General features: G+C 43.1%; 1 protein-coding gene across 1 annotated transcript in view; it reads right to left on the bottom strand.

The window, feature by feature from the left end:
- Window positions 1–259: 259 nt before the first annotated feature.
- Window positions 260–13,479, bottom strand: part of MECP2 (methyl-CpG binding protein 2) — an 87,438-nt gene continuing 74,218 nt past the window's right edge. Inside the window, exons 2-3 of the mRNA XM_020977297.2 lie at window positions 10,978–11,328; window positions 260–1,428 (exon numbers count right to left, since the gene is read on the bottom strand). Coding sequence (XP_020832956.1) covers window positions 321–1,428; window positions 10,978–11,328 — 1,459 coding nt within the window. The 3' untranslated portion in view covers window positions 260–320. The remainder of the gene's footprint in view (window positions 1,429–10,977; window positions 11,329–13,479) is intronic.

The following is a 13,479-nucleotide window of genomic DNA, read 5'->3' as shown; positions in this document are numbered from 1 at the left end:
ACCCTAAAAAGCCTGATAAACAGCTTGTCTGGTCAGTAGTATATGCAGCAAGCCTTGTTGAAGGAGCCTATTATAGAAAAGTGCAAAGCTGCTTCTGGCCCTGGTTAGGTCTTCAACCTGACTGTGCTTGTCGGTAAGAAAAACATCCCAAGTGCTCCAACTACTCCCACCCTGAAGCCACGAAACTCTAAGTTGACTGAAAAAAAAAAAACCCTTTTTAATTTCAGTTAATCGGGAAGCTTTGTCCGAGCCCTGCCCATAAGGAGAAGAGACAACAGCTGCCTTTATTCTTTTGTTTTTTAAATCCACTTTTTAAAAAGTCAGCTAACTCTCTCTGTCACGGGCGTCCGGCTGTCCACAGGCTCCTCTCGGTTTGGCCTTGGCATGGAGGACGAAACAATGTCCTTTCGGTCTCCCTCTGCTCGGTGTTTGAACTTTTCTGCTGCTGCAGTGGTGGCGGCGGTGGCGGCGGCGGCGGCAGCAGCTGTAGGCTGAGTCTTAGCGGGCTCCTTTGTGCAGCCATCACTCTCAGGTGGACCCCCTCTTGGCATCTTCTCTTCTTTGCAAACTTTGCTGCTTAAGTCCTGAGGTTCAGGGGGGCTTTTGCTGTCCTTGGAGCTCTCTGGCTCAGGGTGAGGAGGGGGTGGGGCCTTGGGTGACTCTGAGGAAGGGTAGTAGTGGTGGTGATGGTACTGTTGCTGCTGCTGTTCCTTTTTCGGGGGGGAAGAGGAGGTGCTACCACTTCGCCCTTTGGGGCTGCTCTCTTTGCTTTTCCGACCTGGGCTCTTTCCAGGCTTGAGTCCTTTCCCACTCTTCTCCCCCACAGTGGAGACAAGCAGAGGCTTCACCACTTCCTTCACCTCGATGCTGACGGTTTCCCGGGTCTTCCGCTTTTTGATGGGCAGCACAGTCTCATGAATGGACCTGATGGAAGACTCTTTGATTGCTTTCTTCTTGGCTTCGACAGCAGCTGCAGCCACCATACTCCCTGGCTTACGGCCCCGTTTCTTAGGGATGACCTGTGGCTCGCTCTCAACTTTCCGCTTCCTGCCAGGGCGTTTGATCACCATGACTTGGGTGGATGTGGTGGCCCCACCCCCTTCAGCTTTCCCCCCAGGTGAAGGCTGAAAAGGCATCTTGACTAGGAGCTTCCCAGGACTTTTCTCAATCACCCTTTTGACCTGGACCCCTTCTGAGGCTGTTGCCCTGGGTTTCACTGTGCCGCTCCCTTTGGGCCGGCCCCTCCCTCGGCCTGTCCCTGGAGCCTTGGGGGATTTGGACTTCTTAGGTGGTTTCTGCTCTCGTCGGGAGGGGCTCCCTCTCCCAGTTACCGTGAAGTCAAAATCATTAGGGTCCAGGGAGGTGTCGCCTACCTTTTCGAAGTATGCAATCAACTCTACCTTGGAGCGAAAAGCTTTTCCCTGTGGACTGTGGAAGAGAGACAGAAAGAATGATCATTAAATATTATCCATAGAAATGTCATAGCTGGGAGAGGTAGAAGATGACAATGAATTCTTTTATAGAGAAGAAACTTCTCCCTTCAAGTCAAAGTGTGTTAAAAATAGAGGCAGAAGAGGGTCATGATGTGAGAACCAGTGCAGTGGATGATGAGTCAGGAGTCTTGGTTTCTAACCCTGCCTCTATCACTACTGAGCTACATGATTTCGGGCAAGTCACAACCTCTTCATGCCTCAGTTTCCTAATCTGTCAAATGAAAGTTCATTCATTCAACCCTCACTTCTTCAGCACTGACTGTGTGCAGAGCACTGTGCTGGGAGCTGGAGGAAATGCAAAATTTGAAAAAGATACTGTCCTCATGAACAGTACAGTATAGGAGAGAGAGAGAAGTCAAAAAATACAGATAATTCTAACACCCAATATTATATGAGGTAGAAAATGAAGTGCTTCTGAGGGCTTAGGAGAAAGGTCGTAGTCATCTTGAAGGATTAGGGAAGGCAGCATTTGAACTGGTCTTTAAAAGATGGGTGGAGATTCAGGGAGCAAAGACAGAGAGGGAGCCATGTCAAACATATTTAGGCAGCAGATGGTAGTCCTCTATGGTTGGAGCACATAGTATTTGGGGCGGGGGAGTAGTATGAAATAAGGTAGGGTGAGGCCAGGTTGTAGAGGAGGAATTCAAATGTCAGGCCAACTAGTGAGGATTGCACTCAGTAGGAAGTAGGAGCAATGGAGTGTCCTAAGCACTTCTAGGCAGAAGATTTATTTATTTATTTTTTGAGGGGGCAGCACCAACAGTGAATAGAATGGGTTGGAAAGAGGGAGAGATAGAAGCAGGAGAAATCTGAAAGAAATCTCTTGCAATGGTGCAGGTGGGTGTCAATAAAAGCCTATAATAGGGTGGGAACAGAGAGAAGAGGAAGGATGGGACAGGTATTGTGAAGGTCGTAGCAATGAACCATAATAACTATCTGGATAGGAAAGGTAAGGGAAAGGAAAGAGGCCAAGAGAAATAAGATTTTGAATGTGGGAGACTAGAGGGGAGATAGGCCCAAGACAGAATCAATGATGCCAGGAGGGAAAGTAGGTGTAGGGGGAAGACAAACTCAATTTTAGACATACTGAGTTTCAGTTGCTGGTGGTGTTAATCAAGGTAGAGGTAGCTTGTTGGCTATAGGGAGATGTAAGTCTGGAACTTGGAGGTTAGAATTGGAGAAGCAGACTTGGAAATCATCCTTATAGAGGTGGTAGATGAAACCATGGGAGGGAATGAGAGTGCCAAGGGAGAAACTGTAGAGAGAAAGGCGGGCCAAAGATAATCTCTTGGAGAACACTCACTTTAAGGGGTTGAGAGAAAAGGATGACGATCTAGCAAAAGAGACAGAGAAGGAGCAGCTGGAGAGGTAGATGTGATGCCACTAGGAGCATGTGGCGTCTCTGAAGTCAGATAGCAGGCAGAAGGGGTCAGTGTCTAAAGCTGCAGAGAAGTTAAGGGAGAAGAGGAAAAAGGCCACTAGATTTAGTGATTGGTTGGTCATCAGTGCAGTTTCAGTAGAGTGGCTGGGGGAAAGCCAGATTCTGGATTGCAAAGGAGTGAATGGAGAAATGGAGGTACTGGCTAGAGAGAATTTTAAAAAAATACTTAGCAGTAGAAGAGAGAAATGAGGTGGTAGCTGGAGAGGAGAGAGAAGGGTTATGAAGCAGCTTTTTTTAAAGGATTGGGCAACCTGAATATGCTTGGAAACAGGAGCAGGCAGGGGGGAGAGGGAGGGAGGGAGAGATATTGTCAATGAATGAAAGAAAGGGAATAGCTTCTACAGCAAGGTATTTGGGGAGGTGGGAGGGAAGGAGATCACAGGTTTAGAGCTAGTGCCTTATAATTTCCCAAACACATTTGCATACATTCTTATTCAATTTTCATAATGACCCTGTGAGCTAGACAGGCTAAGCAGACCTTGTCTCTCCCAGGCAGGGTAGTATATATTGGAAAAAGCATCAAGGCAAGGGAAATCTAGCTCTGAATGTAACATTGGATATTTATTGGTTATATAACCATAGATACATCACTTGACCTTCCTGAGTTTCAGATTCCTCATCTATAAAATGGAGATGAATGTATAAAGCACTTTGTAAACATTAAGGCAATACAGAAATGTCAGCCAAATGTATTACCTCTAAGATCTGAAACTTTGAAATTTTACTCTCTGCCTACAACGTTCTACCCTCCTACCTCTCACACTCACACTAAACTTACTTGGTCTTCCAACTATAGTTAGAGGAGGAATGAAATAAGTAGTTGGTGTCTCCTGGCTAAGGGACACCTAGACAGATATTTGTCAGCCTGACACAAACAATGGCGAGGTCTGCCTGCCTTCCCAGGGCACGTATCCAGGATGTGACAGAAAGCCTTTCGAGAACTGTCAAATCTAACAACCACTGGCCAATTTGGGTGATTCATGTGTGCACAAATGATACCACAAGAAAGAACTTAAGAAGCACTGCTAGAGTGAGTATGAACTCCTGGGTAAAAAACTGAGGACCTTGGGTACCCAGGTATGGTTTTTATCACCACTGCTGATTGTGTTTGGTGGACTCAGAAGTGAAAGGAGGATTTGGGAAATTAAGAACTGTCTACTCTAAACAGTTGATGTCTGAGAATAGGATTTGGATTTCTGGATCATGGCTTAAAATATAGGAATGACAGGTCTTGGCAAGGGGTGGAATGTCCTTCACATCAAGTGCACCCAAAAATATCTGCTTGGAGTCTTGCAAACTCTTTCACAAGAGAACTTTAAATGAAAAAGAGAGAAGGGGAAAACCCTTCACACAGAGCTGACAGACCTGGTACCAAAGAGATTAGGAGGTACAATGCAGAAGGCAGAACAGCAAAAGAGAGGACCAATAATTCATGGTAGAAGGGAAGAGAACCCACCATGAAAGTCATGGCCTCAGATGTGCAAAGTAAGCTTAATGAACGCTAAACCAGAGACACTGATGCAGGGATGAAAATCTGACCTCACAGGGAACAGGTACCACTAAGATTTGGCTCCTGACTCTCATTTAGCTCTGGGAGGAATAGCCGTGAATATTAACCTGGAACCATAGAGGAGAAACATAGTAGAAAACATCTGAGTGCAGATCAACAGATCATTTTGACAGAATGGGGAATAACCTGGAATGGAAGCACTGATACTGTAACATGGGGAACTCAACTATCTGGCCATCTGCTGGCATAGTCTCATGGCCAAGAACAGAGCAGCCAATAAACTGGTGACCTGCCTTCATGATAACCTTTAAAAGGAAGAGGAAGTAACAAAGGGAACTACTATTCTGGACCTGATTCTGATCACTGAGTAATCAATACTGCTGAAGTATTCATGGCAGGAATCTTAGAGGCAAGGGACCACTCCAACATACAAACTGTGATAGCGAAGAAGAGGAAAGCCATGATTAACATGACATGTACCCTAGATGACATTTTACAGGAGAAAACAATATGTACATAATTAAGTTAAAAAAAATAATTCTGAGGGTGGGGAACATTAATAATTGAGGGGACCAGGAAAAGCCTTGAGGAGAAGAGCATGGTATTTTTTCCTGGTAGAATGAAACTCCTTGAGGGCAGAGACTGGCAGTCTTTTTCTCCTCAGTGCCTGGAACATAGGAGGTGCTTAATAAATGCTTGATGGGGTGAATGAATAGCTTTACTATATTCCCCTCTGGTCAAACCACCTGCGGAATAGCATATTCAGTTTTGGGTATGGAAGGGTATAGATGAGATGAAGCAGCACATTCTCCTTCACTAAAGGTTTCCAAGTTAGAGGCTGGCTGACACTTGCTGGGTATGTTAAAGAGAGAGGGATTACTGGTCAAGTATGGATTGGACAAGATAGCTTCTGAGATCCCTTCCAGCACTTAGATTCTGGAAGAGTCTTGGTTTATATGGTGGTCTCCTGAATTAATTCCTATTCTCCAGATCCATCTACCTTACTCTGGCTTTAACTGTCTCTATACATAGTCTTGATCCTATCACTGGCCACATAAATGACTCATTTAACTATTTCTCTTCTCTGTCACGTAAGCTGAAACATACATGCCTACTGCCTACCCCAAATCTACTGTTTTGCAGGTTACTATCTAGGATTAACTAGCTGACAATCAGATGAAACTCTTTTTTGTATCTCTTCAGTTGGATGCCCAAAGCTGGCCAAATACGCAAAACTTCTTTTAGAGGCTTATCATCTTTTCAGGTTGGGGTTATCAGTACTCTGTCAAAGGACAGTACATTCAGTAACAATTGGTAATGATAAACAAGATGCCTTACAACCTTCGATTTTTTTTTTTAAAGAATAAAATGTTTCTTAGGAGAAAACCTTGCTCTCCTTCACTGTGAAGCACTTTTAAGTACTCCCTTGGGAGATCAGCTGGCATGACTAAATTTTATAGATGGGGGAAACAAGAGACAGAGAGGTTAATAATTTTGCCAAAAGCCAGGTAGTTCCTGCCTTTCCTTTTAAGCCTGAGCTCAAATCATAACACCTTCTTCAGTGGTTAGGATACTAGTGAGCTATAAATGGGCAGATCATGACAGCAATCTTGACATAGCTTAAAATGGTTTCTTCTGTCTTTAGAATGACAAAATTTTAAAGTGAGTTTTATGCTAGACAATGTGTTCTTGAGGGTAACAAGAAGATTCCTTGTTTCTATGTTTTAAAGGACCCTGCAACATTTCCCAAACTCTGGAGGGATTCAGGCAGCATGTATCCAGCATGGAATAGGAGAAAGAACACTAGACCTAGTCAGGAGAGGCTCTGGTTCAAATTTGGGCTCTGCTACTTACTCACTACAATGTTGGGCTCCCTTTTTAAACTTTGGTTTTCTCAATTGCAAAATGGGGATACTAACCTATTTAACAAGGCCGTTGTTAGGAAAATATTTTGTAAATCTTACAGCACTATATAAAATGTAAGCTACTGTCATCTGACCAACTGAAGTTATTTTTCTGCTCAATTAGTGAGTGTGTGTCAGGTATGTTTCCTCTAAAAGAATGAAGGGTTTGCAAGTGAGAGGCTTTTTTTTTTTAAACTGATAGAAACCCAGGAGGGGAGGTTATTGGGGATATTGAAACTGCTCTAACCTATCTCTGATTTCTGCTAATCTTTTAACTATTAGTGCTGGAAACTCAGGGTTTTCCTTATAATGAGCTGGTGTCAGGCAGGACCCAAGACTCAATTGTTTCAACAGTACAAACCTGCTACAGCAACAACTGTTTCCACATGTGAACAGAATCAATGGGAAGGCAAGAAAGAAGAGGATTCCCTGGAGCTTTGGGGGTGGGGGCAGTTGTGTGAGACACAGAACTCCTGAAAAGTCCCCCAAAGCTAAGTGTACCCAGAATTGGAAGTGAAGAGAAGTACACAGTGGGACACGCTTGCAACAACCTTCTCCAACTACAATGTGCAACACACTATAGAGCCAGCAGGCATATAACCGGGGGCACCAGAAAACTAAAAGGACAGAGTTGAATTAGAAAACTTGCATTTTGGTTTGGCATAAGCTTGAGGAGACAATGATAAAAGAATCTGTTTTATAGATAAGCTTTATCTATTACGTCAGGATGGATATTTTGAGTAATGTGAAAAGTATAAATACTATGGAGAATGAGTATGAAAAGTTTAGGAAGGAGAATAAAAGGAGATTTAAAATGAAAGTTTGGGTAAGAGGATTCTAAGCAGGTCGTGAGAATTTGGAAGCAGTGACCACCATGAACCAGTATGAGATTATTAAGAACAAGTCATGCTAGCCTAACCATTTCCTTTTCTGACAGGATTACTAGGCTGGTAATCAGGGGAATTCTGTAGATATAATACATCTAAGCAAGCTATTTGAAAACTCTTAAAATAGCCTTGTGGACAAGATAGAGAGATAAGGAACGGGTGACAGTATAATTAAGTAGATCTGGGCTTGGCTGAATGACCAGAAAATGACCAAAGAATGGTCTTTAAAGGACTGGTGTACTGGAAAGAGAGCACCTGCATAGAGAACCTTTGAACCTATTGCATCCGGCTTTTTTTTTTTTTTACCAATGACTCAGGTGAAGGCATAAACAATATGCTTTCAAGTCTCAGAAGACAGTAAGACGGGAAGAATAATCAACATGTTGAATAACAGAATTGTAATCCAAAAAGATCCAACAGTCTGCAACAACGGGTTCTAGAAATAAAGATTTGCAGGGGAAAGATGTGTCCGGGCAACAGTTTATAAACTGGGGCTGTTTAGCCTGAAGAAGAAATTTAGTGTCATCAATGCTGTCTTCAAATACTTGAAGGGATGTCACATATCAAATCACTGTTATGCTTAATCTCAAAGGGCAGAACTAAGGCCAACTGCTGAAAATTTGAGGATGGTGAACCTTCCCCACCAACCCCATGTAACCATGTAAACTCCCTGAGGGCACACATAAGTAAGTGATTAATAAACATTTGCTGGATTAGCTTGGGAGCAAATTTCAGCTCAAGCTAAGGAAAAACTCCCTAACAATTAGGGTTATCTAAAGGTAGAATGAACTACTTTGAAAATTAAAGGTAGAGTAAGAGGAAGCTAGATGACCAGCTGGTTGGGGACATTGTAGAGAGGATTCAGATATGAGTTGGACTGGAAGAATTTCAATGACCTTTCAACTTAGACATTGTTATTCTAGGATTTGAGGCCTGAATGTCAGGATCAGCCACCTGTCAGGCCTCCTTGTAGCAAAGGAAACCTGCTTCTTGGCTTATTTAACAATTTCACTGGGCCTGTTTTCTTTCATCCCACAGAGGCCTCTAGCTCATTACATGATCTGTCACAAGCCAAAGCATAAGCGGGGATGGTGGCTGCTTGGTGGGTAGCAGATGTTCAATAAATGCCCGCTGAATGACTTACTGCAGTGAAGCAGGGGAGGAGAAGAAGCCTGACCAAACAGAAGTCCTTTCAGGAGCCAAGAGGGGAAAGGTGGAAGTAGAGAGTGAAGACAAAACATATCCATCTGACCATGAGCTCTGTGTTTTGAATGCCCAATCCTTACTCTTTTGGCTGTTTTAGTACAAGTCTAGCCTGGGGAAAATAAAAACTTGACACCATTTTAGCTACCAGAGGAAGACTATCAGAAATGCCACCATAGTTAGTAAGCCTTTTTGGGTAAGATGGTAAATTCTTTATTAAGATGAGGCAGATCAAGCTTTTGAGAATGACCAAGCAGTTACAAGACAATGTCACAAGTGCTTTTGTATATGAAATTAATCACTTCTGCCATTAAAATAACTGCTTCACAAGATAAGAAGATTTTCAGACTATGATCTTCAGCAATCAAAACAAAATTTATTAGGATCTATGAATATGGATTGAATAGATGGCTGGAAATAGGGGAGCAAATAAAATACTGTGCCCAAAGAATAATTAATAACATAATAAAGGGCATGTTTATTTCCAAATCTGTTTCTGGCACTGGCAATCCTGGACCAGAGAAGACAAGACAGAAGACATATGGTCATCTGTCTATTTGGGAAACACCACTTTCCCATTACCATTGAGTGACTAGCTTCATTCACACTGTTGGAAGGAGAGTTCCCAGAGGCCCTGGGCTGAGGCCAGAAGGTACACCACCAGACTTCTGGTTTCCGTGTCTTCATCTGTGCTTTACGGACACTAAGAGAGGGCTGGCTGCTATCAGACAACAAAAGCTGAAGCTTTTTTGAGAAACATTTAGATGACTGAAATATTACAGTTTTATTGTTGTTGTTGTTCAGTTGTGTCTGACTCTTTGTGACCCCATTTGGGGTTTTCTTGGCAAAGAGACTGGGGTGGTTTGCCATATTTCTTCCTCTAGCTCATTTTACAGATGAGGAACTGAGGCAAACAAGGTGAAGTGACTTGCACTTGCCCAGGGTCACACACTAAGTGTCTGAGGCCAGACTGGAACTCAGAAGATGAGTCTTCCTGATTCCAGGCCTGGCGCTTTATCCACTGCAGTGCTACCTAGCTGCCCCTACAGTTTCATTGAGGAGTAGGAATTTTTTTTTTCCTGTAAAGTACAATTCTTCAATAGAGCTTAGGTCCTGGGGCTCGAGTGACCAGATCTAGTCATTGCAGAGTGGTGTCAATTAGGATTCTTTGTTAGGAGCACCTAGGAATATTTACATTCTTGGGATGAGAAGAATAATGCTAAGGATAAACAACAACAACAATCAGGTTGAAGGACAGCAGGGTTCACTTGGCCTATTAAAGCACTGAAACAATGGACTGCAAAGGGCTATTTCTTATATATAGGACAAATATCAGTGAAAAAGGACTAAATGTTGATAGTCGAGGCCTCCTTCCACTTTACAATCTGTTATTACTGGATGTCTCCTTGGCCTCAAACCCACAATCATGCAACTAACCAGGCCGACTGGTACAATTTAAAGAAACTCAGCATTAGCACAGTGGGAACTTTGGATGCATTAAAGCAGTGTGGGCCACACCACTCAGAGACCAAGGAAATGTTTGCACTAGGGAAAACACACATCTCTGGGGGAAAAAAAATCACACTGTTTCCAACTGGAAAATGAATATGGCCCTTTTATACCTGGGATACTTTAATAAAGATAACCACTTAATGTTTAAACAGACTAAATGTCCAAGAAATGCTTAAGTTTGAAATCTATTAGGACTGGATTTGACAATTACCAGGGAAGCCTCATCACATAAAACCGTACCTGATGAAGTGCTATAGCAGGCTGTGACCCTATTCTGACCCTTGCCAAAAATCCTTTCAAGCATTAAATGGCACGTTTCCATGGTAGGGAGGTGGGGAGTGGTTAGTTTCTGTCCAGTAGTCTTCAGAAGAATTCTCACACTAACCAGTATTTCCATAACCTTTATAAGCTCATCCCAAGCCATGGGACATTTGTCCTTTGCATTTGCCACAGCTAGAAGGCCAATCTGGCTGGCTGGCCAGGGACTTGGGTGTTCCTGGAATGCTTCTAATGGGAAGACTCATAGCTCTCCCTCCAAACACAAGTCTAGAAAGACTTCAGTAGTTTAGTAGTTAGGTAGTTTGGGTCACTCTGCCACAGCTCCTTCCTACTTGTGTGAATGGCTAATTTTTTCAGCTTCTGTTAGACAAGTAGCTTGAATACAGGATCAAATCTTAAGACTGATAAACAACGAAAACTTCTGTCTGGTTAAAATAAATTCCTATTTACTCTTCATAGTATTGCTCTCTTTTTGAATTCAGTTTCTAAGAAAGATGACCCCCTTGAATGGCCTACTAGGTGCTGGTCACGGAGGTACAGCCTAGGGGGTCACTGGAATACAGTGGGAGATCTGGGTCACATGCAAGTGGCAACTGTTACTTCACAGGATGCAAAGTAGAAGATACTCAAAACACAAACGGAGGGTCAAGAAAAGCAGTCCACTCCAATGCCATTCCCATCAGCTTCTGAGCATGTTTCTAATCCCCCACCCAGATGTCCCCTTCTCCTCATTCTTGTTCTTACTCACTTGATCAAATAGACATCGTACTTTCCGGCAGAGCGGCCTGATTTCCTCTGCTTGAGTTTTCTTGTCCAGCCCTCTGGCAGTGTGGGATCATCATACATGGGTCCCCGGTCTCGGATGATAGAACGCCGTTGCTTAGGGGAAGCTGAAGCTTCAGGTGCAGCAGGGGCTGACCCAGCCTCTTCTGATGTTTCTGCTTTTCCTGCCTCTGCTGGCTCAGCAGACTGGTGTGATGATGGCTGTGGGAATTCATGTTTTCCTTCCTTCTCCTCCTTTTTATCCCTCTTCAACTTTCTGAACTTCAGGGGTTTATCTCTGAGGCCCTGGAGGTCTTGGTCTTCAGACTGTTCTTCCCTGAAGTATTAAATAATCGTGTAAGTATCACAACAACACCACAATCTGCAGAATGTTAAACAATGGGGAGCCCAAGGAACTCTGCAACTATAACTGAAATTCAAGGTATACTTTTTCCCATCCAATAATCCCAATATTTCTGTTTTTCCCTGACAGCCAAGCAGTCCATGAAAATGGAGGCCTCAGTCCTAGGACAGTTTCCTACCATGCTGCAGCAACTATTACAACTACTACTTGAAGCGTCTGTGATTTCATCATTGTGGAGAATTCCCAATGTAGGAACACTACCCCCACACCAATAATGTGGATCACAATCCATGACTTAGTGGATACAAGTCTGGGAAAGTTGCTTGAGGCATGGAAAAGGTAAGTGCCTTGTCCAGAGGCATTTACCAGAAAGTATCAGGGGTGGAATTTGAACCCAGGTCTTCCTGATTCCAAGTCATGGACTGTATTCACTATGTCATCTTGCCACTCACTCAACAACGCATCTTATTATAAGAATTTGGAGGAAGTAGGAGACCAAAGCCTGGTCTGAGGCAGATGGCATTTAGCTTATTGGGAAGCCTTGGGCTGCCACACAGGGAGGTGCCCCCAAATGAAGAAGAGTAGAGAGGGTGGTCTGCTTCAGGTTGTAGGTTTGGATCCCAAAGACTGCTGCACAAGTGTGAAGACACACCCATCAAGACTGTGTCCAATTAAAAATGGACTCGACTTTCCATCTCTGAGTATAACATTTCCGGCAGAAATTAAATTTTGCCCTGTGGTATCTTTGGTACCAGCAAATAGGGAAGTTCAACATTCAAAAAAAGGCTGCCCGATATCCTGGATACAGGCTGGAAGGAAATGATCCTGGGTCCTGGCTGCCTTAATGATAATACTCTAATGGTAGAAAGATTGCTGTTGGTATGGTTTCATTTTGAAGAATGAGTCAATGTGCAGACATGTGACATGATGTCACATTTCCGCTGGCATGTGAAATCCCATTATTTCAGCATTAAGCAAACAGCACATTTTTCCCTGCTGGTCAAAAGCAGTTACTTCCCTAGATATTGGGAATTGCAAAGTTCTTTCTTTCCTTAGGGTTAGACTCTACCTTGCAGAAGTCAATCCTTGGATCAGGCCTCACAAGTGAGGTCCCAACCTACCGGGCAGAACTTTGATTCAACTGAAGAAAGAATGGTGACATGATTCCAAAGTAGCATGGGATTAAGGAAAAACCAATGTCATTTCTTTGTCTCACCACTGGTAACACTGGTACTGCTTATTTAGGCCAAAAGGGCAAGAACACAATTTGGGCTAAGAGAAGCTTAGAGAAGGAACAAAAAAACTGGATCCCCTACTAAAACCTGCTGTCTCATAGCTCTTTGCCAACTGTCCACTTCTTTACTCTCAAGGTAAAACAGAGGACCATCCTTCTCTTCCATATTTTCTAGGGACCAGAGAAATAGCATATTCTATTACAGTTCAGCACATTAGGTGCTACCATTTCTCCCTGCCCTCTTGGTTTGGGCTCATGAACAAGTGGTTTCTGTCTTTCAGTACTATTTTAAGGTCACATTGGCCCCAAATTGCCAGGTATAGAGTTCTCACTAGTGGGCAGATTATAGTCACCACTTCCTCACAATTCAGAATGTCATCCAGTTTGAATACCTGCTCTCTAGTTGCAAGAACCCTATGGTATCTGTCAAAGCAACACTGATACTAAGAGGTTACATTTTACTTCTTTAAAATTACCTTTTATATACATGGCTATTAAAATACTAATGCTGATTAGCACTACTACCTTGTTAAATGTGAGCACCTAGTATTATACCTTAGGAGACTGGTAATATTTTAAAGGTGTGAAGGTTGGCAGGGTTAGACTTCCAATAAAGACCAGGTAGAAAGATATGCTATGATGGGGATTTTCAACCAAATGAAACCATTTGGTAAAAAAAAAAACAAAACCCAAAAAATCAACCTGGTAAATCCTGACCCAACAGGAAAGCTTTAGTTATAAGTACATGTATGTAGACAATAGCAATAAAGCAAGGTATGTGTTGGTTTGGCCTAGGCTTGAATGGGAGGAAGAGAGCAGGTAAGATCACATTTGGGAAACTGTATAATGTTTTCAACAACTGTAAGCCATCCTCGCTGCAAAACCCCATC

The sequence above is a fragment of the Phascolarctos cinereus genome, unplaced genomic scaffold, assembly GCF_003287225.1.
Source record: "Phascolarctos cinereus isolate Bilbo 61053 unplaced genomic scaffold, phaCin_HiC Scaffold_8;HRSCAF=390, whole genome shotgun sequence".
NCBI lineage: Eukaryota > Metazoa > Chordata > Mammalia > Diprotodontia > Phascolarctidae > Phascolarctos > Phascolarctos cinereus.
This window is presented reverse-complemented; position numbering and strand designations above follow the sequence as displayed.